Source organism: Arachis duranensis, chromosome 8 (assembly GCF_000817695.3).
Source record: "Arachis duranensis cultivar V14167 chromosome 8, aradu.V14167.gnm2.J7QH, whole genome shotgun sequence".
Taxonomy (NCBI): Eukaryota; Viridiplantae; Streptophyta; class Magnoliopsida; order Fabales; family Fabaceae; genus Arachis; species Arachis duranensis.
Window position 1 is genome coordinate 30,395,322 of NC_029779.3, and position 19,922 is coordinate 30,415,243.

Consider the following 19,922-nt stretch of genomic DNA (forward strand, 5'->3'; position numbering starts at 1 on the left):
ATTGCAACTAAATGGAGGTCCATCTCCCCAACAATTCAGATACTAGGTCTCTATTGAGGGTCTCTGGTTTCATTGAAGTTCAAGCAATTAGATATCAGCATTGCTTTCAGCTCGTACACAATGGTGAAATAGTTGCCAAATGCCAAAAAAGGGGCATGATCATGTTGTGCTAATGTTGGTACTAGGTAGAACTGGTAAAGGATGAGCCACGCAGCCATCCTTCAATCCATAGGGGCTAATAATTTTATCGTGTTTTAAGGTTTGTTTCTATTTTACGGTTTACGGTTACCAATCTCTTCACTCTAGAGTATCTTTTTTCAAAGGTAAAGGGATGAATATCGTGCAAAGTGAGTATCCCCATTACTCTATGATATCTCGGACCCTATTTTTTTCTTTTTTCATCAGCCCAAAGGCATGCTTGCTAGGATCCTAATGAAATTGTTATAGAAAGAATTTGCTAATAATGAACACTTTAATAATTGAATAAACTGTTTTTCTTCTGCGAATAAAGAATGACATTTTGTAAGTGTGGGGAGGCCATTGAAACAACAAAATGGAATGGAGATCCCCTAACGACAAAATATACCTTGAAAATGATACTACCAAAAGCATCAAAATGCTCTCTAGCCTATACATTGTGGTTGGAATGAAGCAATTTCTCTTCCTCGTTTGAGATGTCTGTGACCTGTACGTGTGATTTGGCATTCATCTTGCTCAACTCATTTTCGACACGGAAAAAGACCCACTGGAAGCGGCGGAAAATTTCTAAGGCTGCAATGGTGAACACTGTCAGGTAATTATGGCGAAGATGTGCAGAAAGCTTGTATGTCCACGTGCAACGAAGGACTAGGTTGCTTCCAATTACCCAAAAGTAAACCTGTGATCCCAAGTAATACAATGTTATAAACAACTTCAGATTCTTAGGAAGATATTGCTCTTTTTCTTTTGTCAGTTCTAAATTGTTCTCTTTTTTGTTTTATCAAGTTGGTCTTCACACATTCAACAATAAATCAAAATCACATTAACAATATAATGTTAATAAACTTAATAATAGCATCCATAAGACCCTTTTCAAGTTCCATCTTTTTCTTCACATTGCTAAGAACTGTGAAAAGAGAAGTGTTCTTGAAAATTTTCACATAAATGGTCCATTCTTGGAAGGGAAAGAAAACTAGGGAACTCGAGCACATAAATAATCCTTACCCATCTCCTTCCATGTAATAGATGTGAGAGTGTATGTGGCTTGCTGAACTTGAATATTCGAGTGAGGCCACTGGGAAAGAAAAAGAAAAATTTATCAAAAAGCATGTCACAAGACACTCATCCGCTTAGAAATGAAATACTAGTTATACTTCTGGGAAGAAAAATAATGTTTTCCAGTTTTGACCGTAACAGCCTTGCTTTTGTGGCATGGGGAAGGGGTGTGAGACGCAAGGAAAAAAGAAAGGATGAATTGTAGTAGAGAATTAATAATTTGTCACAGAAGGTGGGGCTTTGGGGCCCCTAGAAATGCTGCAGTGTCTATCTTTCTTTTTTCTTTTCATTTGTGTTCTGTTTTTCATTCTATCTTTGAGAGATTACAGAGACTTAATTACAATGCAAGTTCATCTCATATTTTCCTAAAGATTTCCCAGTCTCTATCTATGTTTTAGAGATGCATGGTAAACAAATATTAGGCAAACCTTAGGTCCCAATCTCTATTCACATCCCAGTAGAAAGAGTACGATGAGTTCACAACACTTGACAGAAGCCAGAGAGGCCTATAAAAGTTTGTCCACTTATCAGGGAAGACGTGATATTTAAGGGCCGAGAGAAAGATAACTGGCACTGCGGTTGAATATTTTAAAGCTGAAACCATAACCAAAAGACAAAAGATGAGTTGAAAACATGATGGGTTGATCATTAATGAATAAAGAACTCAATCAGTAAAAGAAAGAACGTAGAAAACCAGCAGTTAAATTACAAACAAAAGAATATGATTAACTAAAGCAGTATAAAGGACTCCAACATTAAAACCAATATTCTTAACATATTACAAGCCCAAGATAGAAGAATAATGTATTACATTAATTTCCTAAACCTGCAAAATTTAGACCAACAATTGATAACTAAAAAAAGTTCTGAATAGGAAACAAAATGGCAGCACGATTTAAGGCAATAAATAGCTCTTACCATTCAAAAGACAAGTTTTCTCCCCGGTATCTTTGTACTGACGGAGACATTGGTTTAGACGGAAAAGATAAGGCAAGACAAGCACTAAAGGGATTGCAACAGAGTGACTGCCACACACAGAATCAGCTTCCAACCAAGCAATTGTGGCAACCTACAAGGGTTTTGGAAAATGGATCCCCTAATTAGAGAAGTCAATCAAGCATCTTGAGAGCCAAGAACAAAAGATACAAGTCTAGAAACTAAAAATTTTAACTGTTAATGAACAAGCTCTATGGAAAAGGAGAATGGTAAGAATGCTTAAATCTGTAGACAAATTACAAATATCAATATTATATAGAGTCCACAGTGCTGGTTTTTTTCTCAAGAATATTTTGAACAAAATCAAGGAAACTTGTTCCATGACTTCAGTGCTATATATATGTGTATATATATAAATCATATGCATAAACTTGACAACATTCTGCCATAATCAAAATAGGAGACCCATAAGTTACATAAAATCACAAAAAAGTTAACTCTAAATAGTAAAAGGCATTAACATCAACCAATCAGAACCAAACCTGCCGATGTACCATCCTACATACAGAACGCTCCAGATCAGAAAAAACCTGCATAAAATCATAATCTAAATAAATGAAGGACTGAATTAATAAAAAGTTAGAAACCAAAATTTAGATAACAAATATGTTGATTCTAAATTTCCTAGAGAAACATATCTTCAAAAGCAAAGCAGACCTTTGCCATGGAAGTGAAAATATCAGCCAAGAAGAAATCAGAGAATGATATTGCCTGTTTACATGAAAATACAAAAATATCATATATTCAAACATAGTTCCAACAAAATATAAAATAAAAAATTGGTTAAGGAATAATATGAAGTTTGCTAAAGTTCAGGCTCACGTATGAAATTCCTAAGAATCTAAAAAAAAAGAAAGAAAAAAATATATAATTTTCTAAAGCTTAACACCAATAGTTCCCAAGTATCTCTGAGGAAGGAGAGGACAAGTTTCAAACCAATGTGGCAATGCCTCTTCAAGGGTTTTTTACTTTTACCTTGTCCACATAATAGTGTATTTTGTGTAACTGACAATGTTATTGATTGACAACAGGCACCCATCATGAACTTATTAAAACAATATATCCAATTAAGAGCAAACTTGCCTGCAATGGGAAAACTATATGCCAGCATGTCCTTAAGAAGTAATATCGAGTTGAAAAATAAAAGATATCAAAGGGGAATATCAACAACAATACAACACCAGCATATAGGAGCACCTGAACAGAAGTACAAGGAAAACTTAGAACTCTTGCAACAACTGAAAAAAAAAAAGCAGGAAATGGAATTAAATATTTGCCAATCATAAATAAATTAGTAAAAAAAAAAATTATATGTATTAACTTCATAAAATCATCAAAGTCATACTAACTATAATTTTCACTGATGATAATGTGATATGAACAGATATAACACTTATCTCCGACAAGAAATCCAGATTAATAAAGTTGTCAAGTATCCATAGGAAAAACATGTTCATCCATCAAAATATGCCAGAGTATTTTTCGTAGTAAGAAAAACCAATAAATTGTCTCCCTTCCCGTCTCTAATTACCCGTTCACCCACTGCATTGAGTTTGAACTGAGGACATCATTGAATACCAAAAAGATCAACTCCGACTCCCATCTCAGCATGATAACATTATGCAACTTTTTAAATTGATACTCTAATTAACAAGATGCAGTCTGCAGAGCACCTCTGCGACCGCATCCCAGTAACATGAGCAGTACTCATTCCCAAAGATGATTTGAAGCTAATGTGGTGCAATTCTTGGACTGGTGCTTCAAACTTATTGGCTTTTTGTCAATGAAACCGAACACTTGAAAAGGATAACAGACAATTTAAATATAATGTTGAAATGCTGAACAGACAATCTTAAAGGTCTAAACTGAGAAAGAAGAACTAGTAAGAGTGGATGCATCTATTACACTGGTTGTGAGGCAGCATATGAAACTTCTCCATGAGAATAAAGATAAATATATGCCGTCATACTGGTTGGAACAATAATCGTCATCCATGTGGCACACTGCAACAGTGAACAACAAACCAGTCAAGCATTCAAGAGTCAAGACAAACAAAACTTAGAAAGTCCACTGAAGAAAGGAAAGAAACTGTGTAAAATGAAAACCATGAAAAGATGGCAATTGTTTTACATAGTCACACTGAAGGCAAGGCACCAAAAACTAATGCAAAGATTCATTAAATGAAAAATGAATAATAGCACATTTAGTACACATATCACAGAATAATCATTCGATTTCTACATGTACTCCAGTGGAATAAAGGTTCCTTTATTCCTTAGTCTGCTAAAAATATTAAACATCATTAAATTCCATGGCTTTATCCCACAAAGAATAATTATTCGTTCCCAGACAAATGGGAAGGATGATTATTCAAAACCTGAAAAGAATTCATATTTGCTCTGTTTCTTTGTTTATCTCTACTTATACTATGGATAATAAAAGTAGAACTGATAATAAAGGAAGTACAAATCCATTCCAAAGCAAACCATATATTGGAACAGAAATGGCAGCAGTCCAAATCAGTCCACTCACATTTCTATTGCCATTGCAACACTGCAAAAAATTAATCCATTTGCAAAACACCGCATAGGTCAAAGTGATGGTAGATGTTACCTTCCATATTTCTCTGTGAGTAAGGTAATTTTGATCGAGATCAAATATTCTTGCATAATTGACACCAGCCTGAGCAAAAAACCATAAGTTGATTCCCCAAAGCCAAACCATTAAAGCCTGCATTGCAAAAATAAGATGAACACATTGATACAACAAAGGATGCAAATAAAAAATTAAAATATCATTTAATTCTCTCAAACCCAGATGCAGATATGCTCATGGATAAACAGACTCTAGTAGAGAGGAAAACTAACCGCAAGAAGAAGCGGGTTAAAATACAAAAATGCCTCATATAGAAACAGATCCCGCTTGTCAGCACTCATTCTCATGACAGAATCCCATCCAATCTGCAATTTCACAATGTCCAATAAGATTGTGGCAATACTAAGTCATTAAGTTCAGTGGAATAGGAGATACAGACCTTGCAACAGATGAACGCCCAAACAAGGAACAAGAATACCTGGAAATCCATCTCAATCAGATTCTACAAAAGAGTAAAAGAACCAGAGCAGAGAGAGGGGGCAGGTGGAGGGAATGAAGAAAAGCAGTAGAAAGTGGCATGCAATAGGGATAGAGCCAGAATTGCAGCTCACATTTACAATTATTCTTCTATCTTCGAAAGCATCAAATTCAAATACAACAGTAAAACCACAAGAATGAAATGTAAGCATTCCATCAGTGAGTCAAACAAGTTCGAATTTGTTGAGAACGACGTCACCAATACATGATATAAATGGTATTATCTTCAAAAGTATGACAAGGTATAAAAACCTTGAATCTCCACAGGAAAATAGGCGAGGGCATTATCCCAGAGGCACTAATTGGTGCCACGCCACCCTTGGAATCGTTCACCTCCCCAGAATACAAGAAACCTTCCTCAGCACCATTTTCCACCTCATGCTCATCTGGTTAAAACAAACTATGTAAGTTGTACAGGACCAAAGCTAAAGTAGAAAATACGTACACAATGAAAAGTTAAGGGAAAAAAAAAAGCAGCATATATGCTACTAAAAGAATAAGATCAGTTACCAAGATCAGAGACAACAGCTCTGCTCCCAGATTTCCTCAAATGCGGACTATTAGCAGGAACAGCAAGTCCTCCAAACATAGATGAAAAAGTTCAATCCGCTATGCACTAATTCCGCCAATAACCTGCCAGCATGCAGAGAAAATTGAGTAAAGAAAACAACATAATTATCAGCAAATAGAGGATTATCAACATAATTATCAGTAAATAGGGGATTATCAGCATGCTCATTACATATCATATAGGAGCTAACATTGTAAGATTTCAGAAACTATTAACAAACAAACAAAAAGACCTTATACATTAAAGATAAAAATTTAAGCCGGTGTTGTGTGCGTTGAAAAATGATGAATTAAGCAGATCTATGAAGCTTTAGAGAGAGAAAGAGAGAGAAAGTGGCGTAAAGAGTAGACAACGAACCTAATCGAACAATCGGCGTTGATGTGAAGATGAATTTTGCGTGGAGTGTGTGTGAATAAGGGATCTCACATCATGATGGTGATGGAGCACGATTCTGAGTTTTGAAGAGAATCAGAAGAAATGAGTAAAGGCCATGCACAATTTTGCACATTACTCTTGCTGCAGCAAAACCCACTTTGCTAATTTCACTTTTAAGGGGACCTCTTCGGCAATTTCCCAAGCCTACTTATGCTAATTGACACCCCACCCCTCAATTTTCACAAAATTAAAACAAGTTATCCACAACCCACAAATATATGAGTCCCGCCAAGGGAGACAATAACTTATTTGTATAATGTGTACAATGGGCTATATGAATTACAAAATGAACATCTTTCATACTATTTATGATAACTATCCGAGTACTAAGATAATATACATCTTCCCAAAAGATTAAACTGATTTTCGGGTTCACCAAAGATCGAATTTTTGATCTTTCGAATCTAAAGCTCTATAATACTATGTCATGATACCATTCATCCCAAAAGTTTTAGCTGATGGAAAAATGTAACACTAATGGTTATATCTCTAATACTCTCTAAACCTCCATTAAACACATTGTACAAATATTTCATTTGCTCTTGATACTTTCCTCTCTCTCTCTCTCTCTCTCTATATATGGCGCACTAATTATATTGAATGGAGCGTAACATTCACGCGCTCCCACTCAAACTGTTACGCTTCTCTTCGCGTAAACCGCCCCTTAATGGCAGACTCTTCTACTTCTTCCACTTCTCAAAGCCATTCAGAGAAAACGCAACCCTTCCATTTTCGAGCAACATTCCAAACTCAAGATATACAACTCGTCGCTAACATTCGAAAACTCCATCAACACACCATAAAACTCTCGATCAAGAATCTCCAGAGAAAACAAAGCTATAATACTCAAGGTACGTTACATTACCATTCCTGTATATTTTTCAGATTTCAAACTAGGTTTTACTGTTCTTTTACGTTGTTGTACGTTTTACTATTCTTCTTGCTCTACGTCTCATTTTACAGTTTATAATGTTCTAGGTTTTACTGTTATTCTTGCTTCTATGTTACACTATTCTTCTTCGTTCTTGTAGGTGTTACTGTTCTTGTTGTTCTAGTTCTCCTGGTAACTGATTTTTGGGGGTATATTCCGTAGTTTGGTGGGTGTATATGGAGTAATTTGTTGGGCGTATATGGCATAAAATGTTGGGTGTATATTTCTGAACTGATATATTGTAATAGTCAGCACTTGCTTATATTTGCTTGTCCATGGGTGTATATTGCTTGACCTTGTAATGTTGCTTGATATTGATGCATGTTTGAGTGATACCTGACTGATATATATAGGTGTATCTGAATCATATATATGGGTGTATCTGACTGATATATATGGGTGTATCTGAATTATATCTATGGGTGTATCTTACTGTTATCAATGGGTGTATCTGACTCATATATATGGGTGTATCTTATTGATATCTTTAGGTGTATTTTTCATTTCAGAGAAAATGGCAGCGAGAAACCAACCTGAAAGAAATGTAAGAACAAATATATGTCTTACATGAAATCAGTTTTATATAATAGAAATATATCTGACTATAATTTTATTTTTGTTTACAGTAAACCAAAGACCTTAAGTGTGCAACACATCTCTTAAGTGATAAATTCAGAAACATGAGTGAGGAGAAGAAAACAATTGTGAGGGATTTGGGATTCGGTGGCTTGATGCACATCCCGCCGCTAAGGGTGCATCACCAAATTGTCAGATAGATTCTAAGGATATTGACACTGATTAATGTAAATGTTATATAGTCCTATAACAAATTGAACACATGCTGTAAAAATTTTTCAATTATAATCCAGTTTATTGTAAAATTTCTTTTAATAATTAAACTCTCTCTGCTGTATTCAAAATGTATGAATTATAAGTACTATAATATGAAGGAAAACATCAAACCAAATATACACCCATAACCTGCCATTTTTTACACTCAAAGAAAGTTGAATATACACCAAAAAATCTATCCCCCTGATGCTTTATCCCTAAAATCCTGAACCCTAAACACTTAAAACCTAAACCCTAACCCCTAACCCGTAAACCCTAAAACCTAAACCGTAAACCCTAAAACCCTAAACCTTAATACTTAAAACCCTTAAACCGTTGTAAAAAAAACAGTATTTTATAACATAAAAACAAGATTCTGAAGTATATATATGTATATATATGTAAAATGTGAAATACAAGAAAATTCAGAAATACACCCAAAAGAATACTGCTTTTACACCCAAAAGAATGCATGCTCTCGCTCCTTTGTGTGCTTCTCATCCATGTCCAGAAGTGGTGATCCAGATAGATTGGAACCCATATATGACGGTCTTCATAGAGATCTGCAGAATACACCCAAACACATACTATAAATACACCCGAAAAAAATTAAATTTACACCTCTGCTGCAGATTTTAAACAAACATTACCTAAAAGCCACTTGTTGTCCACAATACCAAAATTCAGTAGAAAATCATTTTAATTCCTATCAAATGAGTCTTTAAGCACACCCACGCTTCTCGCACTTCTCTCGTAATGTAATTCCTCACATCCTTTTCAATAAAATTTAACTCGCGATGACCCCCGGCAGCCACAACAAATGATTGGTAAGTTTTGCTTAGTCTAATACCAACCTCCTCGTTATTCTTTATTGTACGATGAATGGACATGCTTAGTTCCCTGTGCTGTTTGAGATATTTTAGATTTCTATTTTCCCTCTCTGCTACATGTAATCAATTGGTTCTTAATCTCGTTTCCCTTCCTATTTGTGCTCCGAACTCTTGTAGAAAATCCTGCAGTCTTGGCGTAGTTCCTGTAAACTTTTCCAGCATCTTCAAGGGTGGTAAAGGTCATTCCAACCTTGGGAACAAACTGGTCATCAACAACAGAGAGAGGCTGCAGAATACACCATGTCAAAAACTAAAAATACACCCAATCATGTCTAATATAATACACCCGAACTGCAACAACTCAACTAAAATGACAATAAATGTCATAAACTGTAAATACACAGGCTGCAGAATATACCATGTCAAAAACTAGAAACACACCCAATCGTGTCAGATATAATACACCTGAACCACAACAACTCAGTTAAAATAACAGAAAAACCAGTAAATTGTAAATACACCCACACTTCCCTCGAAAATACACCCAAAAAAGTTCTGATCTACACCTGATCGTCTGCTATAAATTCCAGAAAATTAATCAAAACTAATACATTACATTCAATCCACAGTTTTATCTTCATGCATTATTTTGACAGTCAATGTTCACAAATTATTCACCTACACAATGCTATACAAATTACTCAACAAAATTCATAATAATCTTATGTAAATCAACCCTCAGGAACTTCGTTAGATTCAAATTCATAGTCCACTTCGCCTGGATTCAGCTGACAATCTGAGGTTGAATCATCCATTATCTTCAAAACGAGTTCAAACTTTGATTTCAGAAAACGAAAAATCAAATAGAAAATGAAGCTGGAGTTACAGAGAGAGGAACTAACGTAAATGACGAAGAAGAAACGAGTGAGAAAGGAGAGGAAAAGAACGATCGAAGAAACAAGGGGAAGCTTCGCGAGAAGAAGAACGAGAAAATTATTACCTCTAATAATAGGTCTCTTTTACAATGTTATATTCCCTATTTAGAAATAAACAGGACTTTTAGAAATGATGAAAAAGGAACCAGGTAGACAAATATCACTAAAAATTAAAATCTAACTAGATATGAGAATATCACTAAAAATGTAAAATCTAAATGGATATAACTTATAAGAATGTAATTTCTCTCTTCTTATTATTCATTTAATTCACTTATATTTTAAAGTGATATAGGAAATACAACTTCTTAGTTCTTATAAGTATTTGAGGTTCGTTTGAAAGTTCTTAAAAAATATTAGTGTTAATATGTTTGTGCATTTATTTAATATACACTTTCATTACTTAAAAATTTATCACTATTTTTATATATTCAATTATCTTTTTGGATATATTGTATTTATTGACTAACAGCTGTACTGAGGAAAATTAAGGAAAAAAAATCATATATACAAATAAGTTATATTGTATAGTTTATATTTTTAACAACTTGTTAATATTTATTACTTTTAAATTAATGTCAATAAAATATTGAAAATAGCAGAAAGTGTGCAATAAAACTGATTTGTTCTTATCATTTTTTTTTATTGTAATACAAATTTTTTCCTTCAATTTCATTGATAGTAGTTACGAAATTAAGGTATAGAATATAGAATATATATTTTAAATTTCGCTTAAACTGTAAAATTGAGAGATGATATATAAAAATATAGTTTTTCTATTGTCATTTAAATTAGAAAATATATAATTTTTTATATAAATAAAAAACATCATCATTAACCCTAAAATAATACCAATAAACAAAAGAAATAATTGGTTAATGGTAGTGCGGGGCCTTTGGACACGGCATGTTCTACATTCAATATTCATAGTTAAGACTTCAGAGACAAAATTTTACCTCTTGAGCACTCCATTCCCACTACACTAACACTACTAACTACTAAGTACTAACTCGCCATTAATTATGACTGCAAATATATAACCCGTTTAAAGCTGAAGTTGATGTTGCAAATAGGAACAACTCTCTTAAGCAATGAACAATTTGTGAGAAAGCAAAATAAACTTTTGATAATTAAACAATTTAATTTGAATTAGAAGAAATTGAGTAAACACCTAATTTAATCTATATATATTTTCACGAAAAATAAGGTGATTTTTGTTAAAAAAAATAGACACTTTGATTTTCAATCTTTTTATTTTGAGATATAATATGATTTTTTTGTTAAAAAAATTATTAAATAGCAAAATTAATTTTATGGAATATTTTATTTATAATTTGTGAGGTTTTAAATTTTCAAAAATTCACAAATTATTAATACAATTATTTTTTTAAAAAAATTATTATTAGTGGTTAAATAGAAAAAGACCATAACTATAAATAATATTAGAGAAAAAAAGTGATTGCAATATGAAAAAAATTTAAAAAATATCATCAAACAAGAAATGAGAAAAAAATATTAATATTGATATGGTATTGGTATTAGTGATGATATGGTAGAAGAGATAACGATAATAATAAAGTATGGTTACACAATAAAACTAATAGAGATAAAACATAAAAGTGATAATGATAAAAATGAAGAAGGTGTGGTAATAGTAGTGATAGTTGGTTCTATTATTAAAAATTTTTTTGTGAAAGTTTAAAATTCCCATAAAAATAATTGTTGTTATTATTTAACAATTTTTTTAACGGAAAAATATTATTCCAAAATAAATAAGTTAAGAGTCAAAGTGTCTCTTTTTTTAGGATAGAAATCGTCTTGTCCTTTATTAAATTAAAATAGATAAGGATCAGATTAAGTTTTCACTCGAAGAAATATAAAATTTTGAGAAAAAAAAAATTACAACTACATTGTGATGAATTTAAAATCAATTTGAATAGAAAGATAAAAACTTTGTGAAGCTTGTGGTGTGGTTAAAGATAATGATTTATGGTTAAATATTTTAATTTTGTTTACAATTCACATAAATTCTTAACTTATGAATAGGTGGCTTGACTAGTTTAATTTGGTATGATAGAAGTAACAATGTAGTAAGAGTTATAAAAAATTATAATGTTTTGTTTTGTGGGTTGTGTCTTGATATTTGTTTTGTTATTAAGTCATAAGTTACTCTTTTGGCTAGAGAATATTGGTTTTATATTTGGTATTTTCTCTTTATATTTTGGTTGAATGTTTACACTATTTGATTTGGTATTTTAAGTGTAATTGAGATTTGGTTTTAAGTTGAGTATTATAAATAACCATTTTATATCTCTCTGTCCGAAATTTCGTTTGGGTAGAACGGTTATCCGTTTAGGATCTTTTGGAAGGTATTTAATTAAGGTGGAATTGCGTAACCAATTACCACTTTGTATCTCGTTAAAAATTTGGTTCGAGTAAGGTAGTTACTTAATTTTATAATTTGTTATATCATGCTTCTTTAGTAAAATATTTGGTGTTCATTTTATGTTAATTGTGCAAATTTTCACACTGTCATTAAAAACACCTTATTTTCTAATAATAGTATCAGAACTGTTGATTAAATTCTGTGTCAATTTATTTAAAAATGTCATTTTGTTGAAAATATATATATATGCCCTAGATTTAATCTGTCATTGACTCTAGTATAAGTGGAAAATTGTTGGAAATAAGTATGTATGTCCAAGAAAATACTATCATAAATTATTATTATTCCTTTTTATAAGAATAAACATTTATAATTTATGATAGTGTCCTTAATTAAAATTAGAAACGAATAATTACGATAGGGATCGTAATAATGAGATATACGTTTTTAAGTATTTTTAATTTAAATTGTTCTTAATCGTAGAATCACTATGGGACATTAGTGAATATATATATATATATATAATAGTCTTCATTGGATGAAGATTAATAGATCTCATTTATTAAATTATATGTATAAATGGTATATATAGAGATATAACCATTGAACTGATTCGCTCTAAGAACTCCTAATGGTTATAGTTACCGTATATTTGTCAATAGGATATTCTTATGATGAACATAATATTAGAATTCTCCTTTGACCTATGACTATCATAGTAATTGACAATGTATTTGTTATACTTTGATTTCGGACACCTAACACCCTACGGTGTTAGTTGAATGGACATTGGGTATGATTTAAATACTTGTAGAATTAATGATTAGTCAAAATGAAATCCATCAATTATGGTAATGAGTTTGAGCTCTACGATTATAATGAATAAATAAACAATGTCTTGGCCAAGGGGTTTGAATGAATTAAGAAATGAGTTTCTTGAGTCATTCATAATTCATTATAATAATGGTAACAAGTTAGAGTTTGGCAATCAAACTGTACTCTAAAAGTTAGCCAAGAGCTGAAAAGATGAAAAGAGTTATATTTTTTGTTCATCTTGGGTTCTTAGTAAAAATATTATGACTTCATACTATCGGGTTGTCAAGAAGCGTTGCTAGACGCCAACCTTGATTAGTAAATTTAGTATGACTAATTTACTACCAGCTTAGTATTGTCACACACTAACGAGTGTTCTAATCCTTGGTAAATAATCATTTAATTATTATCTTGATTAGATCAAATAAATAATTATATTAATTCAAATGGAATATATTATATTCTTTGCTAGCACCATGAATATAATAATATGATAATTAGAAATATTAAATAATTAATTATTTATTCTATGATGAGTTTTAAATATGGATAAGATCCTAACTGATTCTGTTTCAAATTAAGTTGTAATTTAATTCACAAGTCAATCACCAATCTCATACTATATATATGTGTATATGATAAAAGAAAGACAACACAAGTTTTTTTTTCTTTTACCTCCACGTACACAAATATTCTAATTCTTAGTGAAGAATTGCTGGTGCAAGGAGTTACAAAAAATTTCTCAGTTAATAACAAGGATACACATAATACCTTCGCACTATCGAAAGAGAAAGTTTTCATTCATTAGGGTACTTAGGTATTGACATCTAACCCATCTTATTTCAATAAAATTTTAAGCACAAAATAAATCAATAGGATTACTTTATTATTTCCGCTGCGTGTTATGAACACTTATAATCCTACACATTTATGAAGCTCGAGATTCAACAATTCAATAACCGCATCAACTTTACAATATGAAAAGTTCGTATGACGGCAATGCTTACAAAGTAAGATGTTCGAGCAATATTTAATGACTTAAATGCTTCAACAAATATTATTGAATATGGTAGAATTTCTAAAGCAATAATAAAAAATTGATTTCAAAGTGAAAATTGTGAGAAAGCAAAATAAATTTTGTATGATTAAACAATTTGGTTTTGATTAAAAGAAATATGAAGTTTTAAGAAAGAATCATAACTACATTGTGATGAATTTATAATTAATTTGGATTAAAAGATGAAAACTTCGAAAAGTTTATGACATGGTCAAATATTTTAATTTTTCTTACAATTCATACAAGCTTGCAACTTATAACACATTCAAGGGTTATGTTAGGTGTATGTTGAAGGTGTGTGAGGGAAGAGGTAAGCAAGTTCAGATACAGAGTCAATAAAGAGAATGAGCCAAAAATGTTAATTTTTATTATGACTTTCCCTCAAGAAATATTTACAGCAACCAATACAGCAACTAATTGCATATGTATATATACTACGCTAACCTGCACTAACAAAACTAGGGAGAACTAACTAAGGCTAACTCATTATAAATACAACTAATAGTAGTATGTTATATCAGGTAATATCCTCCTTCAAGATGGGAGGATTGAGCATAAAAATGTCCAACAACCCAAGCTTGCTACACAATGTGCTGAACGGTCCTGGTGCTAGAGATTTAGTCATGATGTCTATGACTTGTTCATGTGTAGAAATTGGTAAAAGATGAATTAAGTCCTCTTGCAATTTATCCCTCACAATGTGACAATTAACCTCAATATGCTTTGCACGCTCGTGAAATACTGGGTTAGTAGCATATAAATGGCAGATTTACTATCGCAGTACAAATTCACAGGTTTACCAAGAGGTGCTCCTAAGTCTTTCAACACATAACTAAGCCATTAAGCTTCTCTGGTGGCCAGTGCAAGAGCCCGATACTCTGCCTCAGAGGAAGAAAGCTATGATAGTTACTCGCTTCTTGCTCTTCCAAGTGACAAGGGAGGAACCCTTTATAGAAGCAATAGGCTGAAACCAATCGTCGCAATTTGGGGCATCCAACCCAGTCAGAATCAGAAAATCCAATGAGAGATAGATCAGAATTGGCCGAGAAGAATAGCCCCGCTGCCGGAGAGTTCTTTATGTACCTGAGGATCCTATGTGCCAATTGCAAGTGATTAGTTGTGGGACAATCCAAGAATTGGCTGAGCTTGCCAATTGCAAAGCTTATATCCGGCCTTGTGTTTGAGAGATACAACGGTTTTCCAATAATTTTCCTATAATCGGAGGAATCAGGCAGACTATCTCCATCATCCTTGCTCAATTTCGCCCCATAGTCCATGGGAGTGGAGGCATGTTTACAATGCTCAAAGCCAGTGTCCCGTAAGAGCTAGCCTTTTGAAGACCTAGCAACCTCTAAGCCAAGGAAGAACTTGAGATCACCTATGTCCTTAATCCGAAATCTGTCATGCAAAGTCTGTTTTACCCTTTCAATTTCAAACAAATTGTCCCCTGCCAACATTAAATCATCAACATAAACTAAAATGACTGTAAAACCAATACTTTGGGATTTAGTAAACATGTTGTAATCAGATTTACACTGATTATATCCTAACTCTAGCAAAACAGATTTCAGTTTGAAGTTCCATTGTCTATTAGCTTGTTTAACCTTATATAGAGACTTTTCAAGCTTGCAAACCTGACCCGGAGCTATTGCAAGACTTTCAGGGGATTTCATGTACACTTTCTCATCAAGCTCACCATGTAGAAAGGCAGTATTAACATCAATTTACTTCAAATGCCATCCCTTGACAGTAGCCAGTGCCAAAACAACCCGCAGTGTTCCTAGCTTGATAACGGGACTAAACGTGTCTTTATAGTCAATTCTGGGGACTTAAGTGAACCCTTTTGCCACGAGACGAGCCTTGTGTCACTCAACACTACCATCAGGGTGATATTTGACCTTAAGATCCACTTACAACCAATCGCCTTCTTACCACTCGGAAGGGAAGTCAATGTCCAGGTTTTGTTTTCATTTAGAGCATCCAATTCAACTTGGATGGCCTCTCGCCAACAAGGTTCAAGTAAGGCATCTTCATAGAATTTAGGCTCAATGTTCAAGATAGCTAATGAGTATGCATTATGCATAGGTGAAAGAGATTTGTATGATAAAAACTTTGAGATGTGATATCATTTATTGGAAGAAGTTTCTCTGTTGTGATTATTAGTAATATTCATGCATTTATAATCTTTTAAGTATGCTGGTAGTTTACTAATGCGTGATGATCTTCTCGGTGTGGGGTGAGAAGATGGTGATACATTGTGATGTTGAATGTTTGAATGAGTGGGTTGTGCATGCAATGCTGGACTCGAGGATTCAATATCCATGGGCTGTGTGGTAGTGTGTATGTTCATGTAGGTTGACTAGTGTGGAGTGGATTGAAAGCAAGGGTGTGCAGATCGGTTATGTGGTGGTCAAACAAATCATAATCATGCATGACATGGGGTGTATTATGTTGCTGAAAAGCTGGTTCTTAGTGAGAATCAATAGGCAACTGAGATGAAGCAATATTTGGAAAATGATTTTCATAGAATTTGACATCTCGAGACACAAAAAATTTCTTTTGAAATTAGATCAAGAAGCACATAACCTTTGGTACCCTCCCTGAAACTGAGGAGAACACATTTTCTTGAACGAGGGTCCAATTTTGTTCTGCTATTCTTGATCGTGCTTGCATATGCTAAACAACCAAATACTCTAAGGTGAGAGATATGGGGGAGTGATTTATGCAGTACTTCAAACAGAGATTTTTCATGTAAATAAGGTGTGAAAATTCAGTTTATCAAATAGACTACGTGGATCACTCCAAAACTCCAATAACACTTAGGTATTTGGGCGTGGAACATAATGGCCCTTGCCACAGCCAAAATGTGTTGATGCTTCGTGCAGCAACACCATTTTGCTGTGGCGTCTCAATGCATGACCTTTGGTACAAAATTTCAAATGAAGCATAAAAGGTTGGCATTAAAAATTCAGGACCATTGTCAGTCCGAATAATTTTTACAGATTTTTTAAATTAGTTTTTGACAAGTTTAACAAAATTTTGCACCAAAGATGCTGCTTCAGCCTTAGACTTCATCAAATTTATCCAAGTAAATCTGAACTTGTCATCCACTATAGTGAGAAAATATCTATGGCCATCAATAAACGAAATAGCAAGTGGTCTCCAAATATTAATGTGAAGCAAATCAAAATTATTATTAGAAACAGTATCACTTTGAGAAAAAGACAATCTTCTTTTTTTCCTAATTGACAAGAGTCACAAGGATTTTCATTTATTGTACAATCAATGAAATTGAAAGTTTGCTTCATAACAGCTAGTCTATTATTAGGAATATGACATAATCTATCATGCCATAAATGCTACATGTGTGCTCTTTGTGTGGGTGCTGTGATATGGTGTGGAGTATGGTGTCACCAAGAGGGGAAATGCTGTGCTTATTTAGTATGTATAGACCATCAACAGAGTTAGCAATACCAATCATCTTCTCTGTGTGTTTTGTCTTGTATCTCACAGTTTATATCAGAAAAAAGTCATTTTACAATGCAATGATGCAGTTAGCTTTGACACTGATACGAGTTTGAAATTGAAGGAAGGAATGTACAATGCATTGGTAAGATAAAGATTTTCTGAAAACTTAATGGTTCTCACGATGCAGCTCACAGTGGAAGTACCATTAGGGAGTTTGACAATGATCGGATCAATTTTAAATGTTTCAAAAAAATCCCTGAGGCAATATGACACATGGTCAGTGGCACCAGTGTCTATTACCCAAGGTTTTTACTTTTGTATACAAACATTAAGAGCCTTTATGTGAGATTTAAAATGCAGAATATGTGTCACCTTACCATGAGGAGGTGGCTGAGGTTGAGTTAAGATGTAGTTCATGCTATGAATATGTTGCACTTCTTGCTTATTGAGTAAGGCTAGCAAGGCTTCCTTTTGTTCTGGAGTGAAATCGCTCCCTATAGTCTTCTTCTCCTCCAACTGGGGGTGATTGAAACCAAGACCATCATTTCTATCCTCGGTTGCTTCACCTATGTTGAAGTAATTCATCATTACTGGGGCAGAGTTAGTGTTTCTTTGCCTTAGATGAGGAGGAAGTCCGTGTTCCTTGTAACACATATCTACTGTGTGTCCAGTTTTGTCACAAAACGAACACTGCATCCTTGTTCTGCCTCCTCTGCCCCTCCCCCCAGCTTGAAACCTGCCTCCCCTACCTCTTCCTCTCCCTCTGCCTTGAGAAGTCATAACAGTGTTCAAGGAATTGGTAGGTGCCGCCAAAATTTGAATGTATGAGGTAGTTTCAAGGCTGAGAAACTGTCTCTCTTGTTGAGTAAGCTTGGAGAGCACCACATTCAGACTCGACAACTTATCCAAGAGCATGATCTGAGACCACACATTAGAATATTGCTCATTCAATCCTCTCAAAAACTTCACAATTCTTTCTTCCTCCCTTTGGCTTCTAATTACTCCTAGATCACATTGACACGTGATGCCACATTCACATGATGGTATTTGCCAAAAATTGTCAATTTCTTCCCAAATTGTTTTGAGTTTTGTATAGTAGGATGTCACATCCAATTCGCCTTATCTTAATGTGTATAGTTCTTAATCTAATTCACCAACACGGTACCTATCCTCTTGATAATAGCGTTGCTTCAGATCAAGCCACAAATCACTAACAAGATTGTTCCATGTTTCACTTTGACGAATATCTGGACTAATTGAAAGATTTATCCAGCCAATTACATAAGTGTTACACCTTTCCCATATTTCAAACAATGGATCTGTGCTCTCTGATTTTGTGATGCTTCCATCAACAAAATTTTGTTTTGTTCTTTGATTTAAGTGCTCTCCACATTTCTCTACTCCATGTACTATAGTTCTGACCAGTAAGAAAAACAGTAGTTATGGGGATACCTGGGTTTTCTAATGGGTGAAGAAAGTAGGCACTTGTTGGATCTTGAACTAGATTACTGGTTTTCGCGATGTGCGCTTGAATCGCTGATATCTGACTCAGAAATGATGCTATCTGATGCATATCCATGGTTCTTGAACCACCTGTCGAGCATCCCAAACTTGAATCCACCATTTTCGGCACAAATTCAATGAATTTCAGAGATGAGAATTCAGACCTTCTTCTCTTGATCTCGTTGATCGGAGTTGTTACCTCACTCTTTGATGGACATACGAAGAGATAAACACACTCTCATCAAACACTATCGTAAGAGTCCAAGAGAAGAGAAGAAAAGAAATTTAGAAAAGGAAGAGATAAATCTGAGAAATCGAATTGGGAGGAGAGAAATTAGGTCAGAGAAATTAGGAATTAAAAAAAGAAAATTATTGATGTGAGAATACAAACGATTGTGGTAAATCGAGAAATTAGGTCAGAGACGATGTTGAAGTGAGAAGTAAAAGAACAATTGAATGGAGAAATTGAAATAGGAGATTAAAAGGGAATGGATTCATTATCAATTTTTTAGTCACAAAGATCAAAAATCAAGTTGTTCCCTCTTCAACCATGGCTTCTACGTTCACCGCACCATGTTAAAGGTGTGTGAGGAAAGAGATAAGTAAGTTTATATTTAGAGCCAATGAAGAGAATAAGCCAAAAATGTTAACTTTCATTATGACTTTCTCTCAAGAAATGTTTACAGCAACTAACTGCATATGTATACATACTACACTAACATGCACTAACAAAATTAGGGAGAACTAACTAAGGCTAACTCGTTATAAATACAACTAATA

General features: G+C 33.6%; 3 protein-coding genes across 3 annotated transcripts; all 3 read right to left on the minus strand.

The window, feature by feature from the left end:
- Positions 1-479: 479 nt before the first annotated feature.
- On the minus strand, positions 480-6,482 carry LOC107462059 (uncharacterized). Its single transcript, XM_016080620.3, has 14 exons — positions 6,311-6,482; positions 5,893-6,015; positions 5,635-5,768; positions 5,285-5,323; positions 5,118-5,210; positions 4,864-4,980; positions 4,158-4,253; positions 3,334-3,447; positions 2,908-2,961; positions 2,733-2,780; positions 2,173-2,323; positions 1,683-1,848; positions 1,204-1,273; positions 480-877 (listed from the first exon to the last, which is right to left on the minus strand). The coding sequence occupies exons 2-14, from the start codon at positions 5,969-5,971 to the stop codon at positions 629-631; spliced, it is 1,410 nt and encodes a 469-aa protein (XP_015936106.1). The 5' UTR covers positions 5,972-6,015; positions 6,311-6,482; the 3' UTR covers positions 480-628.
- An 8,034-nt stretch (positions 6,483-14,516) lies between these two features.
- On the minus strand, positions 14,517-19,799 carry LOC110274601 (uncharacterized). Its single transcript, XM_052253515.1, has 2 exons — positions 18,017-19,799; positions 14,517-15,618 (listed from the first exon to the last, which is right to left on the minus strand). The coding sequence occupies exons 1-2, from the start codon at positions 18,552-18,554 to the stop codon at positions 15,497-15,499; spliced, it is 660 nt and encodes a 219-aa protein (XP_052109475.1). The 5' UTR covers positions 18,555-19,799; the 3' UTR covers positions 14,517-15,496.
- Positions 14,993-15,448, minus strand: LOC107461935 (uncharacterized mitochondrial protein AtMg00240-like). Its single transcript, XM_016080493.1, has one exon. The coding sequence runs from the start codon at positions 15,446-15,448 to the stop codon at positions 14,993-14,995; it is 456 nt and encodes a 151-aa protein (XP_015935979.1).
- Positions 19,800-19,922: the final 123 nt, after the last annotated feature.